General features: G+C 30.5%; 1 protein-coding gene across 1 annotated transcript; it reads right to left on the bottom strand.

The window, feature by feature from the left end:
- Positions 1-968: 968 nt before the first annotated feature.
- LOC111618854 (52 kDa repressor of the inhibitor of the protein kinase-like) lies at positions 969-22,974 on the bottom strand. Its single transcript, XM_023360460.1, has 7 exons — positions 22,669-22,974; positions 16,302-16,412; positions 13,468-13,727; positions 9,200-9,304; positions 8,378-8,498; positions 5,715-5,943; positions 969-1,045 (listed from the first exon to the last, which is right to left on the bottom strand). The coding sequence occupies exons 1-6, from the start codon at positions 22,851-22,853 to the stop codon at positions 5,751-5,753; spliced, it is 975 nt and encodes a 324-aa protein (XP_023216228.1). The 5' UTR covers positions 22,854-22,974; the 3' UTR covers positions 969-1,045; positions 5,715-5,750.
- Between the last annotated feature and the right edge of the window lie 658 nt (positions 22,975-23,632).

Below are 23,632 nucleotides of genomic sequence, written 5' to 3'. Positions count from 1 at the left end.
AGCTATTTCTCTAAATCAAAGCTAAACAACTGTTGTAATGAATCTATGTAGTGGAAAAATAACCCAATTAGGGTTTCTCATTTTCCGGTCTTTTGCTTGTCCCGGGATCCTGGGAAATTCCGGGATAGAATTAATTATTTTTAAGNGATATGTCAGGTTCAATGGAAAATAACACTACTTTTCTAGACTTTAAAAACACTTAAGATTTCTTACACTATAAATCAAATTTACCATTGAAATTAATATATATTAGCAAATGGCCAAGAAAGCCACAATATCATATGTACAGTACCAGTACATGGTCTATATCAGTGTTTTTCAACCTGTGGGTCGCGACCCCCAGGGCGGTCGCAAAGCCTTACACGGCAGGTTGCGGGTAAAAGAAAAAGGCAGGTGTTTGTAGGTCCTACACTATAATAAAAAAACCTGCAATCTCAGTGAGAAGGCTGTGCCTGTTTATTTTACAGTACAATTGGTTTTTTGATCGATATTTAGGTCTAAACAGAAAGAAAATTAAATAGTTTTTAAAATCACTGACATAATTTTAATATGGCCTTGGGGGTTGCCAGGATTTTTTTAACTTGTAAAGGGGTCGCTTATTCAAGAAGGTTGAAAAACACTGGTCTATATGAATCAGATGACATGCACAAAAGGATTTGTGGATAAGTATGATAAAATTAATTGGAATGGAAGAATATAGTAGTAGTAACAGAATTGCTACACTCAATTGTTCAGAGTTATGTTTATACATCTATATTCAAAAGATCTTTAGGGAATTTGCTACAGACTCTAGTTTAAATAGCATTAATTAAATTAATTGTAGTAACTACATGTTACATCTACTGAGCAAATTCATATGGTATTGCTATGACAGAATCAATAAAAACGAGAGTTGAAATAAGAAAATTATTTTGTATTCATGTGTTTTATTAAATTTTTTTCACAAATTTTCTGATTATTTTTGTTTGTAAATTATAAATGTGATTCTTAATCTTGATTTATGTGGCCACTTTCTGATGATAAATTCATGCGTGTTCCTCATTTCCTGGAAAATAATTTTTAACGTGTTAATAATAATATAATAGTCAATTTAAAAATTTTAATATTAATGCTTAATTTAAAAGTCAATAATTTCAATTACTGGTATTTTCTGCAATAAAAATGTACAATTTTTATATTAAATTTTAAGTAATAGAGTAAATCCTCACTAATTCAAACTCTGATAATTTGAAATCCTGTTACTTCATAACTGTACTTTTGTCCCAGTTGGGGATATTGAGCTTTGTATATTAAGGAATTTGGTTAGTTTGAAATAAGGCTACTTCAAAATTCGAAGCGAAAATTCTGTCTGAGCTGTATGTTAACTCATTCATTTAGATCAAAGTGTTTCCATGCTATATGAGAACAACAGATCAAGAACTCTAATAAGATCAATATGACTTTGCTTTTACATTAACACATTTTTGGGTGTCATCTTACACAAGAACCCCTTTTTCTCTCATAAAATACATCTGGTTTTTGGGATTGAAAGATTGGGCTGTAAGTAAGTAGCAAATTGAGATATTTGTAGGATTCTAGGCTACTACATTTGGGAGACTTACTACTTTTTGGGACACTTTAAAAATAATTTGGGCTACATTTTGAGGAATTTTCCTTTATTTTTAATAAAAGTATCTAGCAACCTGCAACATGCGAGGATCTCACCAGACAAATGCTGTCTACCTGCAGTTTATTTACATTATTATTATTATTAATTAATGAAAATAGTGTTCTGTATTCATAGCTATATTCTATTCTGTTTGCTTAATAAATTACATCAGTCACATGGCATTTGGCATATTGTACAGAAATATGTAAATCTCGGATAATTCGAAACTTGATATTTCGTCCCTTGAATTTCGAACCAACGAGGATTTCCTGTATTACTATATATTGTATTTTCTCAATTTTAAGTTGCCATTGACTAAGGTTCACACTTATGAGCTTGGAATCAAATTTCAAGAAATTTTTATGGAGGAAAAATTTTAAATAAATCAATTTATTAAACTTAACAAAACTTAATAAATTCTGTGGCGTTTTTCTATTGTTTTTCTAACATGTCCAGCAGCTCTACTTCTGTGCTATTCTGCAAAAAGATTAACTAATTGTTTTAATGCTGCATCATAATCATTGAAATGCACATTTTAAACATTAAAAAAATTTAATATTAATGCTCATTACCAGCAAAAGAACAGAAACAAGATAAGAATAACTGACCTAAATTGTTCTAATGAAATTTGTAAGTTTGCTCTCATCTTTAAGAATTCAGATAACTGATGTTTTGATGACACCTTTCTATCATTTTCTACTCTTTAGAAAAAATAAAGAACCGTTTTAATAAAATAAAAATGGAGATTTCTACGACCAAAGAAATCTTTCATTTTAAAAACTAAAATGATTTTGATAGAGACTAAAACTAGATTCACACTATGCAATTTCCAGGCAATTTTTGTTATTTGACTTGAAATTATACAGAAATCACACAATACATGACAGAATTGAACCAGGAGAACTTTACTGTTTGTCATTTAGATACTGATCTAGCAAGCATTCAAATGTGATTATTAATTTTTGTTCTTTTAGTATAGGTTTGCCATATTTGTTTACAGCATAGAAAATGGGTAAACAATTGAGAGTAACTGATTTGTACAAAGAATAATAATCATTATATCATCGTAAATTAAAGAGCAGTCTAGAAAAAATTTTAGTTAATTTAAAAATAAGTGGAAAAATGTTCAAAAATTTAAGTTATAGTTATAATAAATGTCTGGTTTTAAATTTAGTTTTATCAATAAACCAATTTTTATTCTATTTCTTTCTTCAAGTAAATTGAAATTATAAAAAAAAATTGACAGAAACAAGATGCATATACATTTCTGGTTAATCATCAGATAAAACGTGTACTACGAACAACTTGGAAATGGTTTTATAAAAGTTTATAATTTTAATATTTTGTTTAGAATATTTTTATTTTAAATTTACTTATATAATTTATTTAACAATTTATATTTAATTTGTTTTAAATAAGTAAATCTAGTATCTAGTTTGCTTCTATAATCTGCTTTTAGTTTACTTGATCTTTCCGAAGATGTTTTCACTTGATGTAAATAAACTTTCAAGCTCTAAGCAATTTCCAAGCTATTTCTCTAAATCAAAGCTAAACAACTGTTGTAATGAATCTATGTAGTGGAAAAATAACCCAATTAGGGTTTCTCATTTTCCGGTCTTTTGCTTGTCCCGGGATCCTGGGAAATTCCGGGATAGAATTAATTATTTTTAAGATATGCAAAATATCTTGAAATCAAATGATATATTTATTTTTCATTTTTTAAAGTAATGTAATACGTTTTGCAACCTCCAAAATCATATTAATAATGCTGTGTAAGATATATATTAAAAATTACTTTTGAATTATGTGGAAATTTTCACAGATATAAAAAATTTCATAAAGTTTGCTGGAAACTACATACAACAACAAAAAAATGCTTTGAATTGAGTTGAAAATTTAAAAAAAATGAACTTAGATCAAACTTCTAACTTAGAAGGTATTATAATACAAAATATTATTGTAAATTTTTATAAAGATTTTAAAAAGATGGTCAATACCAATCACTCAATCTGGTTCTTATTTTAATAATGAAAAGTCCTACTACCCAGAATACCCTTTCCGATTCAATTGATGCGAGTGGAATTGTGTTTAATGCATTTAAGAGAAGACAGATATTATGTGTTTTTTACCCGTAGTCTGGAAGATTTCTAGTTCATTTTCGAAATTGTAGTACTTCTTTTGCTCTCAGTATTCTTGATTTTACCTCGGCTGCTTTAATAGAAACACCAAGCTTATAGCCTGATAATTCGGCAGTTCGTTTGTCTTTAATAATCGTGTTTATGAAGAAAAACTTCATACCTACAGACTTTGTACTTGTTTGTATCCTTGCCCAATTTGCACAACCTGGCGTTACACAGTTATTGAAGCTACTGCATGGTTAAAAATTAATACAGCATAAGCACAATTATTCCAGATATTACAAATTCTGACAAGTAAAGAATTTTCAGAGTCCAGCCACAAATAAGCTATCTATTGATTATTGACCATTTATGACATGCCATAATGAGCAAAAATTTAAAAAACTAATAAGTAGGTTTAAGATTAGTAAATAAAAATGTATTCTGATAGTTTATGAGTTAATTATATACTTTTTATTTGCAAAATTTCCTAAACCTTAACACAAAATAAGAAAAAAGTGAATTTTTACGAAATTTGCGGGATTTCCCGGGTTAAAAAAATAACCGGGACCCCGTTTGAGAAACCCTAAACCCAATTCATTACAGCAATCATTTGGTATTGATTAATAGCATTGGACATTGAGATGTTTATACAGTAGAACCTCCATTATCCGGACCTCCATTATCCGGATTTTCGATTATCCGGATTGTCCAAAATAAACAAAAATTTTACGAATTTGCTGATTTGCACTTGGCGAATTACGACACTGTTTATGTACATGATGGAATGCATAACTTTTTTTGTTTCAACAACGTCTCACCCAGCACAGTGGTCGTAAACTCTTAAATATATTTTACGTCGTAATAAAAATATAACTTGACAAACGTATTTATAAATAATTTATATTCAAATTAAATCATTTCTATGACCAAGGGCGGCGTAAGGCATGGACGACGTGGGCCACCGCCTATGCCTCGCGGTCCGAAGGGCCTCGCGTTTCGAAGGTTTATGCATTACTTAAAAGCCGCGAACGCGACGAAAATATTTTACTCGTCATAAAATGATAGTTTGTCAAATTTTTATTCATAAAAATGCAGTTTCAACTGCTTTTTATTTTATAAAATCCTTATTCTTGAGCCGCCAGAGGGCCTTTTAAACAATAGGTAGTCTGTTAGCGTTGGTCAGTAGTAGTACAAATTCAATACGAACGTTTGTTTCTTGAAAATCTGATCACGATTTAAATACAGTATTTACTTTTAATATTACCGATATGTCATCGAAAAGAAAACGTATTGTATTATCATTAAAAGACAAATTAAAGTATTTTTTCGATTATCCGGATTTTTCCTTATCCGGACTACCTTCATCCCCAATTAGTCCGGATAATAGAGGTTCTACTGTACATGTAATTCTCTAAAGCTGAATGTCTTTTAAGTTGACTTTATGTCTTTAAAGCAAGAGTTGGCATGCAAAATATGACATATGAAGCTATTTTTAATAGCACACAGCAGATTCTAGGGCCGCAGCACAGGAAAAAGAAAAACAAACGAAAAATGAAAACTTTTTTATTTTATTCTTAATTAATTTTCTGAAAGTTCCATCAAACATCCACCTATTATTATTGTTACTATTATCTGTCTATCTTATCCACTGTACTGTACAACTCTCAAAATTTCAATTATTATGTTTTGATTCATTAGATATGTGTTCAATATATCCTCAGATGATGCTTCAAATCTTTATAAAATTCATACATTCATAATAGGTAAACAGAAGAATAGTTTATAAGAACATCTTCCAAGATCAATTCATTACTTTTTTAAAGTAAGTAATATGTTTTAATGCATAAAGAAAAATTTTTTCAGCGAGTTATATGTAATTTAAATAAGAAGTATTAATTAATTAATATTAATTAAATTCATTTCCAAAAGATCAAAATATTTGTTACCTTGAAAATTAAAAATTTTTTTTCACAGAAGCCATGTTATAACTGACTATATAATGGTACTAAACTTTCAATTTTAGGTACAGCATCAGTTTTTAGAGCTTTTCCATCATCATTAACGAATTCAGTAGAATCGAAATGGCTTGAACACAAAACAAAGTTGTTATGTAGGTACTCGGGATTTATGTTCATCAGATCTGTTCGACGGCAATGCGTTGCCCACTTTTTACACCTGCAAACAAATTTTTGTTACGTATTTTTTATACAAGCTATAAAATATTTTTTTTTTTCTATTTTTAAACTTTCTAAATAAAAAGCTTGTATATTTTAACTAAAATGAAGAAATCTTATGCTATAATAATTATTCAACATTTACTACAGTAGACCCCCCTATAACACAGTAGATACGTTCCGTGTTATATCAATGTCACTTAGATTTTATAAACAAATGAGACGTTCACAGCCCGGCACCTGTGCAGTTTAGGGGGTACGGCTGTTTGAAAGGTTTTCTTCCATAAAATTAATCAATTCTAGACTAATCTGACTTGAACATTTCCAAAGCATGTATAATTTTTTGGGAATAATCCATATAAAATATGCTATAAACAAAAAATTGTAGGAATACTTACTGAGTGTGCATTGTTCAAAGACGCCATTGCTTAAGCTTGTTTTCATCACAGAGCAGCTATTTGGACAGCAGACATGTTTCCTGATAAGTTATTCTTTCTGCGAAAAATTCACTGAAGTTTGGAGACATCATTAATAGAAATATAATTAGTAACACACCAACCGAATGTCGAAAATCAATCAGGCTATTTTAATGCTAATTACTAAATAAATTACGTAATCAATTTGGCACTAGAGGTAAGCGTTACACCATCTCTTATTAATATTAATAAGAGATGGTGCCTAACGCTTACCTCTAGTGCCAAATTGATTACGTAATTTATTTAGTAATTAGCATTAAAATAGCCCGATTGATTTTCGGCATTCAGTTGGTGTGTTACTATATTGGATATCGGGTTTGGAGATGTTTAGAAATATAATTTTTATGGCCATTGAAAAATAAATGTTTTTTAGTAGGTACGCTGCTCGTTTAAACTCAATGGTTTTTGCAATGTCCACTATCGGTCCAGGTCCTATCGAGACACGAGTTGACCATGACAATCTGGCTCAATCTTTTATTGTGTTATAAGAGCCTCTTTTAGCGTGTTATACGAATTCATCTTATATGAACCTGTGTTATAAGGGGTCTACTGTATAGTATAGTATAGTATAGTATAAGTATTCATATTTCATTCTGAATTTTTAGAACAAGACATTAATTATAGTTTAGCTTTAAACAATAATTACTAATTTTACTCAATACAATAGAATCCACTTACTGTAACTGTGATATTTTTATCAGTCATTTAATATTATCACAATTAGCAAGTCCCAAAACATCACTAATAGCATTAATAATTATTATAAATAAATATTTTAAAGTTATACATTTTTTAATTGTTTTAACAATGATGTTTATCAAATATGCAATTGCAATTTGCAATATTAATGCCACAGCTCAATCTACTATACACTATATTCCAAAGATTGATACAAATAGCTTATTTCAACATTAATATGATTAGAAGTGAATAGCTAAGTACGACGACAATAACAGGATTATCAGTAATAAAATTATTATGAGTGAATTGTATCTGAAGTGCTAAGTGACAAGTAACCCTAGTACCATGCTGAATCAAAACTGTTATTGTAATTATGTGCTTTCATATATGTATCTGTGTTTAAGAGTTCAGACTATATAACATGTGGAAACATATGACAGCTTTTTGTAATGTATTTGTGCTGTTGTTAAGGCCTAATGTTTACAAATTTTCTTGTAGTGTATGTGATATGACACCTGTGCAAGAAAGGACTATAGGTATCGTACAATTAGTACCTTATCCATTCTTCAAAGGCACTTTATTTTGCAAGTGAATGCTCAGAACGTGCCCAAAGTTCTGAGTATTTACTAATTTTTTCAGCTTATGTATTTTGTATGTTGTGAGTAATAAACAGTTATGTCTACAATGTATGTTTTTTTTTTTGTCAATGATTATAATATCTTCTATGTGATTATAGTTTGGCCATAGTATATTATACATGTGTTGTTTTCTAAGACCATCTGAAGTACAGTATGTATTTGTAGTATGATTCATAAGTGTGTAGTAATTTGTGTGGAAGCTTTTGACATATTAGATTTTCTATTTGGTCATGTTGTTGTAAGTAATTTGTGTTAAAAGCTGGCAATCTGATATGGTGTGTTGTATAGTTTCATGCATTGTGCGACATTTCCTACAAGTGCCATCTACTTAAAACTATTACAAGTCGACCCCCCTATAACACTGTTGATAATTCCGTTTTATATGAATTCCATGTTGTACGAGTCACTTAGATTTTACAAATATGTGAGCCATTCACAGCCCAGCACACGTATTTGTAAAATCTAAGTGATTCGTACAACATGGAATTCATATAAAACGGAATTATCAACAGTGTTATAGGGGAGTCGACTGTATTTCACTTCCCGCTTAGAAGTTGAAATGATCATTTTTATTAACTTCTGATTATCTACTAATAAAAATGAATAAATCACACACTTTTTCTATTTTCTAAGAACTTACAATTCAAAATTATTTGGAAATTTAAAAAAATATATTCCTTCTGGTTGCGCTGTGACTTCGTGTTCACAATTGACTGCAGCACACCATTTTTTCTCCACAAATCCTTCCGTATCTTCATTATCTATAAAAAAAATTTTAATACATAAACTTAGAAAATTTGGAATTATGTAATAAATAAAACTGATAAATATTTAAGCATTTATATTTATTATTTACGAAATATTAGATTAGAAGAGGCAGACATCTTTATAGAGATCAAATTTCTTTTAAAAATTTCCAAAAAGAAAAATATTATTTGTTTATAATAATGAATTTAAAAATACTGCACATAAAAATGGTGATGATAAAAACATTCTTATTAGTGATTCATCTTAAAAATGCATAATTATAAAAAATAACTTTATTTTCTCAATAATACTAGATTCAATAAAAATCGACAGAAGAATTTAAATATTGGATCTTATTACAGTGGACCCCCGATATAATGCACATGTCGGGTGGGAAACAACACCCGCGTTATAAGGTGAACCGCGTTATACCAAGCGGTGCAGTGGCGACACAATAAGTATAAAGCTTTATTTGAGCTTATCGCCCGCGCTATAACCGAGTGTGCAGTATAGCAAGCAGCGCCATAACGAAGGTCCACTGTGTTTGGCAATATAAAGAAACTGAAGTAAATTTCGACCATTTTATTCTATACGAATAAAATAAATAGATTTAAATAGTTGTAAAAATTTGAAATAACTATAAGTATTTTCATAAATATATAACAACTTACGCATAACTTTAAAGTATATTTTTTTTATATAAAATTATTTATACCTTCTACAAAAATTAATTTATCTTCATCGTATTCAAATTTATTATTTTTCACAGTACTTTTTATAATTTCTTCTTCTTTAATACTTGGTTTCTCATCTTCACTAGCTAATAAACAGAAATATATTATTGTAAAATAATGTTAGAATAGTTTAATACATACAAATATTTTTTATGAAATATAATATACAGAGTGATTAAAGTCCATGGGCAATTTTAAACTTTTAACAACTTTGGATGTTTATGCTAAAATGCTTTTTTTTTCTTTTTGAAGAAGCAACTGCCAAATACCAAATGCTACCTTTGCAATGTTAAAAAATTATCATCATCCTTGAAATGCAATGTTTAAATCTCTTAGTGAGCATTATCTTTCAGCTAGATAGTGCATTTGCCACTATGTTTTGAATATCCAATGACTTTGAATGACATCTTCCCAGAAAAATATATCGTTACAGCTGCAAACTGCTTAGTCACATCACTCACTTGTTCTGATCCCATTAGACTCATTAAAATTATGCAGGCCTGAGTGCCATTTTCCCTCTGAAAAAGTGAGTTGAAATACAGAAATAGCGAGTAAAAAATGAGTGCAATAGCGACAAAACAAAGTGAAAACATGGAAGCAAAATAGCAGTAAAAAAAGTTTTTTTTAAATTCTGTTATGATTAAATACATTTTAAAAATTTCTGTATATACTGTAATACTGTAAGTAGCCACTCGTTATATCACAGATTCAGATATATCGCACTCTTTTGGTCCTCCAAATTTTAAAAGCACTCGTGTCAATAAATTTTAAATTATCAATTGCCATTGAATTTCTATTCGCAACTAAATACAGTAATTTACTTCTACCATTGTTCTTGAAACTACCACTGAAGGTGAAACAATAAATTTGTCAAGATCTAAATATGCAAAACAGGTGAACATATCAATTGTCATTTGTTTCCTTTTGATATCAAATATTGTTTATTTATTAGTTTTAAGTACCGTCTCCTCATTTACAAGTTTCTGTGAAATTTTGAATTCACTGCATAATGTGTAAGGAAAAGATTTCTTTAATTCTGAACGGAAAGTTTTTATACAGTAGTAACTTTATTTTGCTTTTCAGAGAATTGTGAGATCAGCCGGGGTTCTGGAGTAAGTATACTCTTGTAACACTTAATCGGCACTATTCCGTGAGAATAGTTCTCCGTGTTTCGGATCGAGAGATCCGATCTTATGTCAAGATTCGTTTGACCGGGAGGGCGGTAATATTTAGGAAAAGGGGATTCAAGACTGTGAGGTCTTTATCCCAAATGTCAGGGTCCCGACACCAGTTAATCAATCTTATTATACGCGGATTAACACGCGTATGAGATCTTATTACGATTCAAATTAAGAGCCATATCATATATAAAACAAACAAAGTAAATTTAATGATTCTATAAGTAAAACTAATACAAATATCGAGGAACGAGGGATATAAATACGACAATTAAGATATACGATATAGGCATGGACTTATACTATACCGATGCGCGATCGAGAGAGAGAGCTCACAAAATCGTTATAAAACATACAACCTGTTTTAGTTGTCGTTCGTCTTCTTCTCTGTAGGCAAGGGACACTTTGGAGATAAAGTTCATTTACTTCTTTCCATGGGAGATCAATATGTGCACAAAATCCAAGTATATTTTCTAAGTGCTAACTCTGGAATTATTCTGTATGTGACTCATCTAAGGACGTTGGTCATCAGGAGGAAAATGTATGGAGTTCGGACACTCTCTATGTCTGTCGATGAACTTGCCAAATTCTGACAAATTCCCTCTATAACTGCTGATTTTCGACCAATCATCGGCCAGTAACTCTTTCATGAGAACGGATGAAAGGGGAATGAATGAGGGGTAAACATTTCCCATCTGAGCGGGATTTTAACCAGATAAGGGAAAGTCAGAGAATGTTCTAACTTCTGTGAAAGGAAGTAACATCTGTTATCTGCCTTTTCCCACGTTAAAACATTATTTTTCTCACCAAAAATGAAGTAATATTTGGTGACAATATTTAACATAATTAATAAATTATTAATTTAGACCCAGGGGCCTTACAGATCTCACAGAATTTTTACTCTGTAATTTTATAACTTGATTGTTCTATTATATGTTCCATATTTATTTTTTAAAATTTTCATTTATAATTTTTATTGAAAAACATAAATTACACACAAACTTTTAATAAACAATTTATTGTAAAATATAGTACTGTATAATAAAATCGTAACTGATATTTTGTTTGTATGTCTTTAAATGTCATTGTTAAAGAAGCAATGATAAATGGGTGTTGGTGGTATTGATGTTTACGTAAACATCAATTAATACGAGATAACCAAGTTCAGTATTGAAAAACTAAGCTTATTTTATATCAAAAACACTTGCTGATGAAAGAATAGAGGATAGAGATTGCATAGCATGTATAATCTGTTTAGTATATTTGATAAGCCCAGAATTCGGTTATATTGCACTTTTTCTTTGTCTCCCGACAAGTGCAATATAACAAGGAGCTACTATATTTCCAGTAAACTGTGAATACTTAAAAAGTCTTTGGCATCTGTAAATAATCAGTAATGAAAAATGATGTTCTTCCATTCTGTTGATGTTTGATGTTTTCAGCTTCCTTCTTTTTTGGTTCCTCTTGCTAAAGACTTCGAAGACTAAAGACTAACAAGCATTACGTGTGCCGTACTCCTTGCTGTTAACGAGCCTTCTCCAGTTTTTTTTTGTTTGCTGCTTTTAACAAAACTTGGCCTGTTGCATATATTTCACTTTCTTCTGGTTTAAGCACTCTTTCCGACACTGATGCTCTATCAGGAGGAAGTGCCTGGTGTGAAATTGAAAATTCCAGTTCGACATCAGCATTGCCACGAGAGAGAGTCAATGCTGATTTCACTAATTTGGCTACACTTGAGACATCTATCATGATCAGAAACTGTTTATTTTTTAATGTTTTGAGACGTGTAAATATTGATTTCAAAATAAATTAATAAATCTGAAATAAACAGATTTCAAATAGTATAAGTAAAATAACGTTTTATTAATGATTTCATAAAAAACAAGGAACTTTTTCCTGCAGACGAATAAAAAGCAACATCGTTACAACATTGTTAGCCTTTCAGAAAGTGTGTGAAAATTTTTCCCGCAAGTAATCATGTGTTTTACTTTTTACAACACTTAAAATTTACCAAATAAATTAAAAGGTTCGAGGTGTAAATATAAATTTACATTTTCATTTACTTTTTTAGTCTTAATTAATGCACTTATAATCGGCATAAGAGAAAAGATTAAATAACGGATATTTCACAAATAAAGTAATCACACATTTTATAAAAATAATACTTACTACATGGAATAATTATACTTGTAGTCAATTTAAAACATACATTTAGGAATATATAGATGTGATTAAACGTTAGCAATATGCTAAAGATAAATAAAGTAAAAATATTCTTGTAAACAACAACTCTATAACCCAATTTTTAATTAAAACCAAATGATCTGCTAAATTATTGGGCAATAACAAGAATAATTAAATGGTCAGAAACGAAATAATTTGTCTACAGGTAGGAGGTTATGCCCAAGGTCCTAGAATATATGCAACTTTTAAGAACTAGATTTTGGCTAATAATGACAATATGGCATGAGTACATAACTTTACTCAATATCAGCTTCTGAATTTGTAATGAGACGGATATTTTTAAGTGTATGAAAGACTTTTTACATACGTGAAAGGAATTTTTGTTTCTTATAACCCAACAACACTAAGCGGAAGTTGCAGTTTTGAGTCCCGCTCAGGGCCGAGTATTTTCTTCCAGAAAATTCTAGTCCAATAGTCCGATAATTTGGCTTTAAAATTATTTTTGATTGGTCCCACATCTTAATTAAGCACGTGAAAATGACCAAAAATGTTAGAAAGGTGCGAAAAGTGAGGATACTTCAAAAAAGTGAGTACAAGTGAGAAAAGTAAGTGACTCCGAGGCTTGATTATTTAATTTCAGAACAGAATCACAAATATAATTTGGGAAATCACTAACAAACAACTACAGAATGTGTCACAAAATGGCAGTTATGCTGAAGATTAAAACAGTAGAATTATGATAAAATTTTAAGAATTAATTCTTATAAATACCATTCACAGCAACCTGTCTATCATGTGTACATCCAAATTTATTAAATTTTAAAATAGTATGCAGACTTCTAATCACTCTGTACATCATTCAAATTAACAATAATCACTAAACTTACTTGAAAAAAAATTTTCATTTGAAAGTGGATTTAATTCAGAATTAATTTCAGGTATTCCATCTTTATCATCAATCATATTCTCCATGGTAGTATTTTCAAAAATAGTTGGAATGGCATTATGATGAAGTCTATTTCTTAAACTATTTAAGAACATACGCTCTTCGAAATGATCTTCACAGATTCTATGCACAGTGTATAGGTATTTTCTTTTCACTTTCAACAAATCTTTTCTCTTACAATTTTTTAACCACATTCTACATCTTAAAAAATATATACACAAATTATAAGGCCAATAAAGCTAAAAAAGTAAAATATCTAATTAACAAGACACAAAAATAAGTCAATAGTATTACAGATTAAAATAACAGAAACCTTAAAATCTAGCAATCACAAACCATTTACTGACATTAATGTTTTCGGTCTTACTGAAAGACCTTCTTCGGGTGCTCAAGATAAATTATAAAAGAACATACAGGGTTTGTTCGAAAAGTAATGTCAGTGATTTTACTGTGAAGCGAATACATGCCACAGCACGCTCAGAGTGGTGGGGATCGGTGGAAGGAGGAGACAGGTTACGCATGCATGATCACTCAATTGCCTCCGACCATCTGGAGAGTAAGGACAGGCATTTTTGTAAATCTTGTTTTCGTCTCCCGTGCAAGCCGCAATGTAGCGCTTGATCGAGCAAAGGATTGCATCAAGTTTTGTGTGAAACTCGGCAAGTCCACAGTGGAAACTTTTCCCATGATAAAGATGGCCTTTGGTGATGATTTTTTATCAGAATGCCAAGTCTACTGGTGGCACAAGGCATTTGTTGAAGGAAATGAAGAGGTCAGCAATGAAGCCTGCACTGGAAGGCCATCAACGACCACCACCGATGAAAATGTGATGAGCGTGACTGAACTCAGACTGTCGTTTGAATGCTCGTTTAACGGCACAGACATTAAACATTCCAAAAAGTACCATTTATGAGATTGTGACAAACAATTTGCAGATGAGAAAAGTGTGCGCAAAGCTGGTGCCCAAATGTTAATGGACGACCAAAAATCACACAAAGTTGAAACGTGTCAGGAACTTTGAGACTTGTGTGAAAGTGACCCCCACTTTTTAGACAATGTCATCACAGGTGATGAGTGTTGGGTCTTTGAGTACGACCCCAAAACAAAAAGGCAAAGTACCAAGTGGCACACCTCTGATTCCCCTCGCCCCAAGAAGGCCAGAATGAGCAAGTCAAAGATCAAGACAATGCTCATTGTATTTTTTGACATCAGGGGGCTCATTCACCATGACTTTGTACCACATGGTGTAACCGTCAACACCAAATTCTATGTGGAAGTGCTCAAGAGACTCAAACAAAGGATTCATTGTGTCTGGTCCAACATCACGGACGATTGGAAACTTCACCATGACAACGCACCAGCCCACACTGCAGACCCACTTCTTGGCCGATTCAAAGGTGCCAATGGTTCCCCAGATGCCCTACAGTCCTGACGTGGCTCCCCCCAACTTCTTCTTGTTCCCACACTTGAAACTTCCATGAAAGGACATCATTTTGGGACAGTTGACAAAGTCAAAGAGGCTTGTACCAAGGCTCTAAAGGACATTTTGGAAAAGGCCTACCGTGACATATTTGATGCCTGGAAATCTCGCTGGAAGCAATATATCTACACAGAAGGAGTCTATTTTGAAACTTTTTAATGTATTGTACCAATCGAATCAATAAATGTCTTCAAATCGACTCACTGATATTACTTTTTGGACAAACCCTGTATTTCCTTGATATAAAATAATTCTCTTAACCCCTTCTGAGCTGCGCTCGAGTGTGACTCGAGCAAGTTTTATAGCCTTACGTCGTTAAGGCCACTTTTGAAAAAATTATTTTTTTTGAATTTTTGGAATGTTTTTTAGGTCCCCAAATTTTTTCAGAATTTTTTGCGCACGCGAAAAAATTTTATCGCGATTTTAATGAGCCTTTGATAAGGCTCGATGAAGGCTTAATGTTTTTTTAATGGGAGTTTTTTATCAAAATTAATTTATCATTCTAAAGTTGTAGCGCACCGATTTTCCTTCGGTAAAGTTATTTAAAGCTGCTTTCTGATGTCAAAAACGACTTCCGATAGTTTTTTAATTTTTTTAATTAATAGATTTTATTATATAGAAGTTTAATTAATTAGGGGGGGTCGGAAATCTCAATAAAAATTATAATTTTTTAAAAATATTTAAAAATATACCGCCAGATTGAAGTCACCCTACTTCAAACCCTTGTCCTCCTGCGATGTCTATGAGAATGTCCCGGGAAATCTGACTCCAGCTGTGTTCAAGGTCATCCAGCTGTGTAAACAATAATTTCGCAGAAAGGACAGACAAAAAAACTTAGACTTTGAAGCTTTTTCTTCAAAATTAACGCATTTCTTTCGTTTTTTTTCAGTTTTAAGTATTTTTTATGCTTAATTAAAAATTCTAAAAAAATGGGCGGGTCAAAGGGGGTTAATGTATAAAAGCTCATTTGACTAATGTTGCAAAAGCCAATACCTTTATGCGAATGAGTTGATAGACACAATATGATTTGTCTTTTACAGTTTGTAACGAGCACCTAAAGTAAGTCTTCCAATAAGATTGAAAATGTTAGTGTCAGTAAATAGTTTGATTGCTGGATTTTAAGATTTTTGTTAGTTGAACAATCCAGTTACAGTTAAAAAGTTATAACAGTAAGCATTTATAAGCATTTTCAAAGCAGAAATATAATTTTCATCAGAATATTTATTTATTATGGAAATATAATGTAAGTAATAGGTTTATCTTGGCTCATTTTTACTAATATCTATCACATTTACCTGATTTTATCTCTTGGAAATCTAAAAAATGATTTTTTTGGACAAGTCTTGCGACTGTTGTTGCAGCAGAACAAAGCAGAACAAGTTTCATTTCCAGTATATTTTGAATACCTGAAATTAATATATAGTAATTCAGTTAGAAAGAATTAAAAATGTAAAATGAAGAACTTAATTTATAAAATTATGAATTAGATTTTCATGTAATAATGACTTCATACTTTGAATAATTATTGTCATATTTATTTAATATTTAAAAGTTTTTAAAAGAATTAATTTTGGAAACTATTCTGGATGAATGTTAACATGCTTTTAATATTAATTAGAAAAAAGAAACCTTTCAGTGAAAGATTTAATACATTTATTGCATCAATACTTTAGATCATCTTGGGTTTTCAGTCTAGCCTTGCCGGAAAGGGGGACACATCCTCATTTTGGAGGCAATGTCCCCCTTTCTGATACCACATGGTAACAAAGATAAACTTAAAAATAAGAACTTTTATGCATTCAATTCTAATATACATTTAAAATATGATGTATTGTTAAAAGCATATTTTAATATAATGTATATTTTTTACTGTAATTCATTTTTACTAATATTTCCATTATCCTTCTTAATCTTTTTCTATTTGTCATCCTAATGATAAATCTCCAAAAGAGAAGTTCACAACTGAATGGCTTGGATGCAAAAGGTGATAAGCCACACAAAGAAGAATTAAAATCAATATGTTTGGTAATAAAAAGCCAATTTTAGAAAAATTGGCTTTTTATTATCACTTCAGGATTTTGGTTTTCTTCACATTTATTCTCATCTTGAAAATGTCACAGCATCTTCCTAGATTTTTCTGCTTCATTCTAAATAATCAGAGCTATATCATCCACAAATATTAAACACTGGATAATTTAATCTCTAATTCTGATGCCTTTTTCTACTAAACATTAATGTCTAACTAGAAGAAATGATTCATAAAATGTTTTGGCGACATACCTTACCCCTGTGCTAAATTCTATTTCTTCACTGTAATTTTCTGTTATACCATAGCTCTTTGATGCTTGTATAAATTATAAATCAATTTTCTTTCCAATCAACACATTTAGACCTTAAGATATTAATATATCTTTCCCATTTTTTATATGCTTTTTCAGTCTAGAAGAGGATTATAAGGTATCAAAAGCCTCTTCTAGACTAATAAAGCATACAAGTAACCCATTCCCCTTCTGTATAAATCTTATGCTTCTTTAAAATGAAAATTACATAAACTCTGTTTTATGTACTTTTTATTTTCAAGTAATTTTTACTATTTTCCCATTCTTTAAAGTCACTTATCTCATTCTTCCTCATCATTATTTTTCCATTCAATGCCAACAATTACCTCACAACATAATTACTGTATATAAAAAATGCCATTTATACTTGAATAAAAACAAATACTTCCATTTAAATCTATTAATAGATTGGCTATTATATATGTATGTAAATAACTGACAATTTAATAATGCAAATTATCATTTACGCTTTTAAATTAACATTACGAGTTTAAAATATCATTAATTTTACTTATAAAAAGAATACCAAATAATACAATTAAATGCATTTTAACTTCATACAAAGTTAAATAACCATCTGACCATACGCTTCACAATGATTGGATGAACAGTGATGCAATTGCGTATTAAACATGGTGCCGGCCAGCTGTTTAGCTTTTATTTAAATAATCATTACAATGATAAAATTCTGTTCATTTATTTTTATTTTGTAATAATAAATGGGAATAAATTCAAGGTGTATCTTCCGTTTTAGTATAAATCATGGTTATAAATCTGTGTATACAATTAACAATCCGTGTCTGAAAATAATTTAAAAGTTAGCTGTCTTCAGTCTGGTTTTGAAAAGTTTCACTATTACTATTTTCCCATTCTTTAAAGTCACTTATCTCATTCTTCCCCATCATTATTTCTCTATTACGTCAGCTTCAGCTTCTGGCTACACCGTTAATGAACAACGTGCCATGATTAATTCTCTCTGGATAGAAGTGGCCGAAGAGTAGAAAATCTAAGAAATGGCAAAATAAATGAGATTTTTGTTATTTCTGATCATTTCAATAGAAGTAAAACATCATTAATCGAGTTAATATGCAAGAAAACAAACTGTTATTTCTGTTATCGCTAGCAAATCAGCCAAAGTTTATTCTTGAGTATCAAAAAGAAATTCCAATGCAAAACAGGTTATAAAAAAACCCAAAATGTCTCTTTTAAATAACGTTAGAAACTCGTGAACCAATACGAGAAAGGAGATTCTACTGAAAAATATGGCAATTCAAATTCTTTTTTTGCTCATTTCCTCGGTTTTATAAAAAGAAATTTTCTTTTGCTTTTTGTTAATTTATCCTCGAACTTCATTAAAAACAATCACTATTAAATAATTATGAATAACTTAAAATGTTGATTATTTATGCATGTTATGTTATTGAAAAATTGTTCTTGCCATTGAAAAATGTGTTTTATTGAAAAATTTTTTATTTAATTCTAAAGTCGGAATTCAAAATGGTCCATTTCTACAATTTATTCGAGTTCACTACACCCAACTCCCGATTATCCGTGCTAATTAGTGTACAGAAAACAGGAAAACACGGATAATCGCGTAGAAATTTAAACTTTTCATTTCTATGTATAATTCTTACATTAATTATTGTATTTTAATTTTAGGACTAGTAGGATTTTTTTTCAAATCTGCTGTTTATATCACTAACTTTGCCTACTACAGAATAATATTACAGGTCCAAAGACTCGTGTCACTTCCATTCCTTAGAATTGAGAAAAGAAAAGCTAAATGTTGCTTAAGAAACTGCTGTTTTACAGTAATTCTGATAGTCTGACGACACACGGATAATAGAGTTTTAACACTACAGTTTTATATCAGATGATAAAACTATCATGACTATAATAAAATCTTTTTTCTCCATTTATTCAATATATTAACATATAGATAATTTTTAAACTTTATTAAACAATATGCTGTACTTTGAATCTTCTGGTTATTTAATTAATGTATATACAGCCACCCCCGATTTAGTGGAGGCGGATTAACCGTGGTCGGTAACTGCAGGAACGCAGGTGCAGAAGAGTTGTATTGTTCTCGATAGTGCGTGTCTAGTTGTTAAATTTAATAGACTTGATTTTTTTTTAACTTAATATAATGTACTTTTTACAATTTTCATAGTTGTGTAACATAATTAATGTATGATTAATTGACTGTAGTCATAATTTTCATTTAAAATGATATTACGTAGCTTTTAAATGAGTAAAGTCTTCGTGATTTATCTTGAGATAGGGTATATTTTTCATATTGCACTATGCATCTTATTTTATTTAGTTTCCTTATGACGCAGTGAAACATAGTAGAGTGTCTATTATTGCGTGCACAGATATTTTTAAGTAATTTGCGGACTTATCTTAGAACTTGAAATACTATGGTCTGTGAACCTTCCGTTACCCCGTTAAATCGGGAGTTGATTGTAAAACAACTATTGATTTAAAAATTATTATAAATTGCAATACAGATACAACAGTGATGCAAAACTTTAGGATTAGCATGCCAAAGAAGGTCAGGGGTAGAACTTAATAAAGGCATAACCCTCTAATATGGTGAGTTGGGACCAGATAACTGCAGTAAAGCAAAACAAGGCCTTTGTTTCCAGTTATCAGTGAGGACAAAAGCCAAAGAAACAAGTTTGCACTATCATTTATTATGTGCGCAATAACAATAGGATAAAAACAATCCAGCAACGAGTTGTGTAACTTTTCCGAATGTTATGAGATTTTATTAAAAATATAATTTCTCTATTATTATTCACTAACTTACCCATCATGCATTGCTGCAATCTCAGAAGAAAGGAAATTCAAGCAAACTCGTTATGATAAAATTCAATTTACATTTTATCATTTTTATTGAAACTTATTCTTATTCATTTTCATCGGGAAAACATTTCAAAGTGTTGTTTCAATTCTATTTATTTATTTATTTATTGGAGTGTTTATGGATACACAATATTTTTTGTTTTTTGTCTGGTGCGTGCATGAATAAATCAGAAGGTTTTCCGACGCGTGAGCCGGCCACATATAGTTGTTCATGCGAGAAGCACGGATTCTCCAAATTTAGCCCACACACTTGCAGCGATTGTCAGAAGCGCGATATTCCCCATTTTTATATACAGTAGAACCTCGATTATCCGGACTAATTGGGGATGAAGGTAGTCCGGATAAGGAAAAATCCGGATAATCAAAACAAATACTTTAATTTGTCTTTTAATGATAATACAACACGTTTTCTTTTCGATGACATATCGGTAATATTAAAAGTAAATACTGTATTTAAATTGTGATCAAATTTTCAAGAAACAAACGTTCGTATTACATTTGGACTACTACTAACTAACGCTAACAGACTACCTATTGTTTAAAAGACCCTCTGGTGGCACAAGAAGGCGGATTTTATAAAATAAGAAGCAGTTGAAACTGCATTTTTATGAATAAAAATTTGACAAACTATTTATCGTTTTATGACGAGTAAAATTTTTCCGTCGCGTTCACAGCTTTTAAGTAACGCATAAACCTTCGAGGCGCGAGGCCCTTCGGACCGCCAGGCATAGGCGGTGGCCCACGTCGTCCATGCCTTACGCCGCCCTTGGCCATAGAAATGATGTAATTTGAATATAAATTATTTATAAATACGTATGTCAAGTTATATTTTTATTATTATGTGAAATATANACGAACTTATTTACGGTCTATAACTGTATAAAATCTATCTTTTATATACAGTTTTACGAGCTAAAGTAAAATATAGCACGGAATAATTTATATACATGCTTAAAGAGCGTATAGGCTAGCAACCCGGCTTGGCTTTCTACAAATGATCTTAACAATCATTGTAGTCTATTTATTGCATTGGAGAACTTGTTCGACATTCTTGATACAGCTTACAAATGATTGTTTAACAACTATCGATTATTAAGCAAGAATGTCCTTTCGAGATTGCACATCTGATACAGATTTCTTCTCTTAAATTGACTCATTTATAAACTTCAGATCTACGAATGCTTTTTTTAATGCATGTCACATAATCAATTGTTACTCATAAAACTCTCCCTTTTCTCTATTATCTCTAATAAAACTATACAAAAAGAAGTGGATAAATTAGTAAAATATGTTAAATTTTTTTTTTTAATATAAAAATTATTTTACTGTAAAAAACTTAAAATATTGAAGACATTTCTCGTATTCTTACAAGATGCTTCTTAAAACAAGAGAAGTGTGATTTAAATATATTTATTTGCTTGTAAATTAATAGGGTATCCAGACGTAATGTACTGTTCAATCAATAACCAAAATAGAAGAATTTTATATAGGAAAAAATCTAAAAAAACAGATAAAATTCGTGAATAGAATATTTAAAACAAAGTATACACACAATATACGTAGATAAAAAAAGAAACTAAACAAAGTAATGAATGGTATAGAGTTAGTTTGATTTTAGTTCCAAGAACAATAAATGAAGCAATATATGTATATATATATATTTTTTTTAATTTAATTTTTATTATTTTTTCTTTAAAAAACGTATTTGGAATTCAAACTTTTCAACGCTCTTGCAAAATATCAATTTAAATTCTTTCATGCCTTTTGAATTTTATGGCTGTAAGACTAAATATAAATTTCGTTTGTTTGATTTTTTTTTTAAGTTGGAGGTTACAAATATAAGTCTTTTCTTTGTTCGAAAACTTGTNTTACATATCTAATTGTTTAGGAAATGGCTATATATTTATGATCTTCAAAATTATTTTTCGATGTTCCGTGAAACAATCGCTCTCAATAGATATGTTACTCGGGCTGCTTGTTAAACACACAACATTTTTACTCCTAATGGCATGGTCTACAGCTCTGTTAAGGTCCCAACCATCTCATTCATAGCTACATCTGTACCAAATTTTTCCTGTAATTGACAAAAATCTGAGAGTAGTTTTGTAAATGAATTTCTGTACACCTATTCATTGTAAAACTATTGTACACACACATTTTTGGTTAAAGTCCAGATACGTAGACTGTCATGGCGGCTCATGTCTGATTCCAGCAAACAGTGGGGACGCACGTTCTAACCTAACCTAACCTATTCTAATAATTTGATTGGTAATAATTATGGTAATTTATTAGAATAGGTTAGGTTAGGTTAGAACGTGCGTCCCCACTGTTTGCTGGAATCAGACATGAACCGCCATGACAGTCTACGTATCTGGACTTTAACCACATTTTTTAATTACTTTATTATTATCTGTTTTATTGTCTATTTCTGTATTAAATATTTAAAACTTACCGCTTACGATCATTTCTTTTAGCAAGTTCTTTAAGTTTGTTTAATCTGTATCTGGCCTGTACACGCTCTTTAATTTCTTGTTTATGTTCTTCATAGTACATACTATTGTACAATCTTCTCTTCTCTTTAAGCTTTAATGCGTACTGTCTATTTTGTTCACGTTTTTTACGTATTTTAGAAACCATTTTTTCTTCGTTTCCAGACAGCTTGAAGCTTTAATGAAAAACTAACGCACGAACAAAGAAGTAATCAGCGTACGAAACTACCTTACAATACACGTGGAACATCAACCACCATCTTAAAAACATGTCGACCTCTAGCGTCAACTGTTTCCGCATAAATTTTTTAAAATTAATTTATCAAAATTTTTCTGTTTCTTTATTATTATTATTTTGGGTTTTGTGAGTTATACTCGGTTATTTCACACCGGTGGCTGTGTACTATGCCGGACCAAAGTCAAGGCATAGCAACCAAAACAAAACTAAAANCACTTAGATTTTACAAATACCTGAGCCGTTCACAGCCCGGCACACTTATTTGTAAAATCTACGTGACTCGTACGACATGGAATTCATATAAAACGAAATAATCAACAGTGTTATAGGGGGGTCGACTGTATTGCGTTATTAAAAATATAAAATTTAATAATATATTTAGTTTATTGCGGATTTAAATAAAATTGTTGTTTTATATAATAAAAACGAAAGAAATTAACGGATCGATTAATACTTGATTAAATTTACGATAAATTATTTTAAATACGGGGTGGCCTGAAAGTCAATTAACCACTGTGAAGTCTCAATATCGTGTTTTATTATCATGTTTCATGTTTATTTAAATTTAGTTTATAATTTAGGTTTCAGCGTGCATTTAAACAACACAAACGTGGTTAAACTGACTTTTGGGCCACCCTATATAATACGCTATTTTAATCAATTTTATTTTTATTTACGGTTTCTCATTA

The sequence above is a fragment of the Centruroides sculpturatus genome, unplaced genomic scaffold (assembly GCF_000671375.1).
Source record: "Centruroides sculpturatus isolate CEXI.00-Female unplaced genomic scaffold, Cexi_2.0 scaffold67, whole genome shotgun sequence".
Taxonomy (NCBI): domain Eukaryota; kingdom Metazoa; phylum Arthropoda; class Arachnida; order Scorpiones; family Buthidae; genus Centruroides; species Centruroides sculpturatus.
Note: the sequence above shows the minus strand (reverse complement) of the source record. Positions and strands in the feature narration are given on the sequence as shown.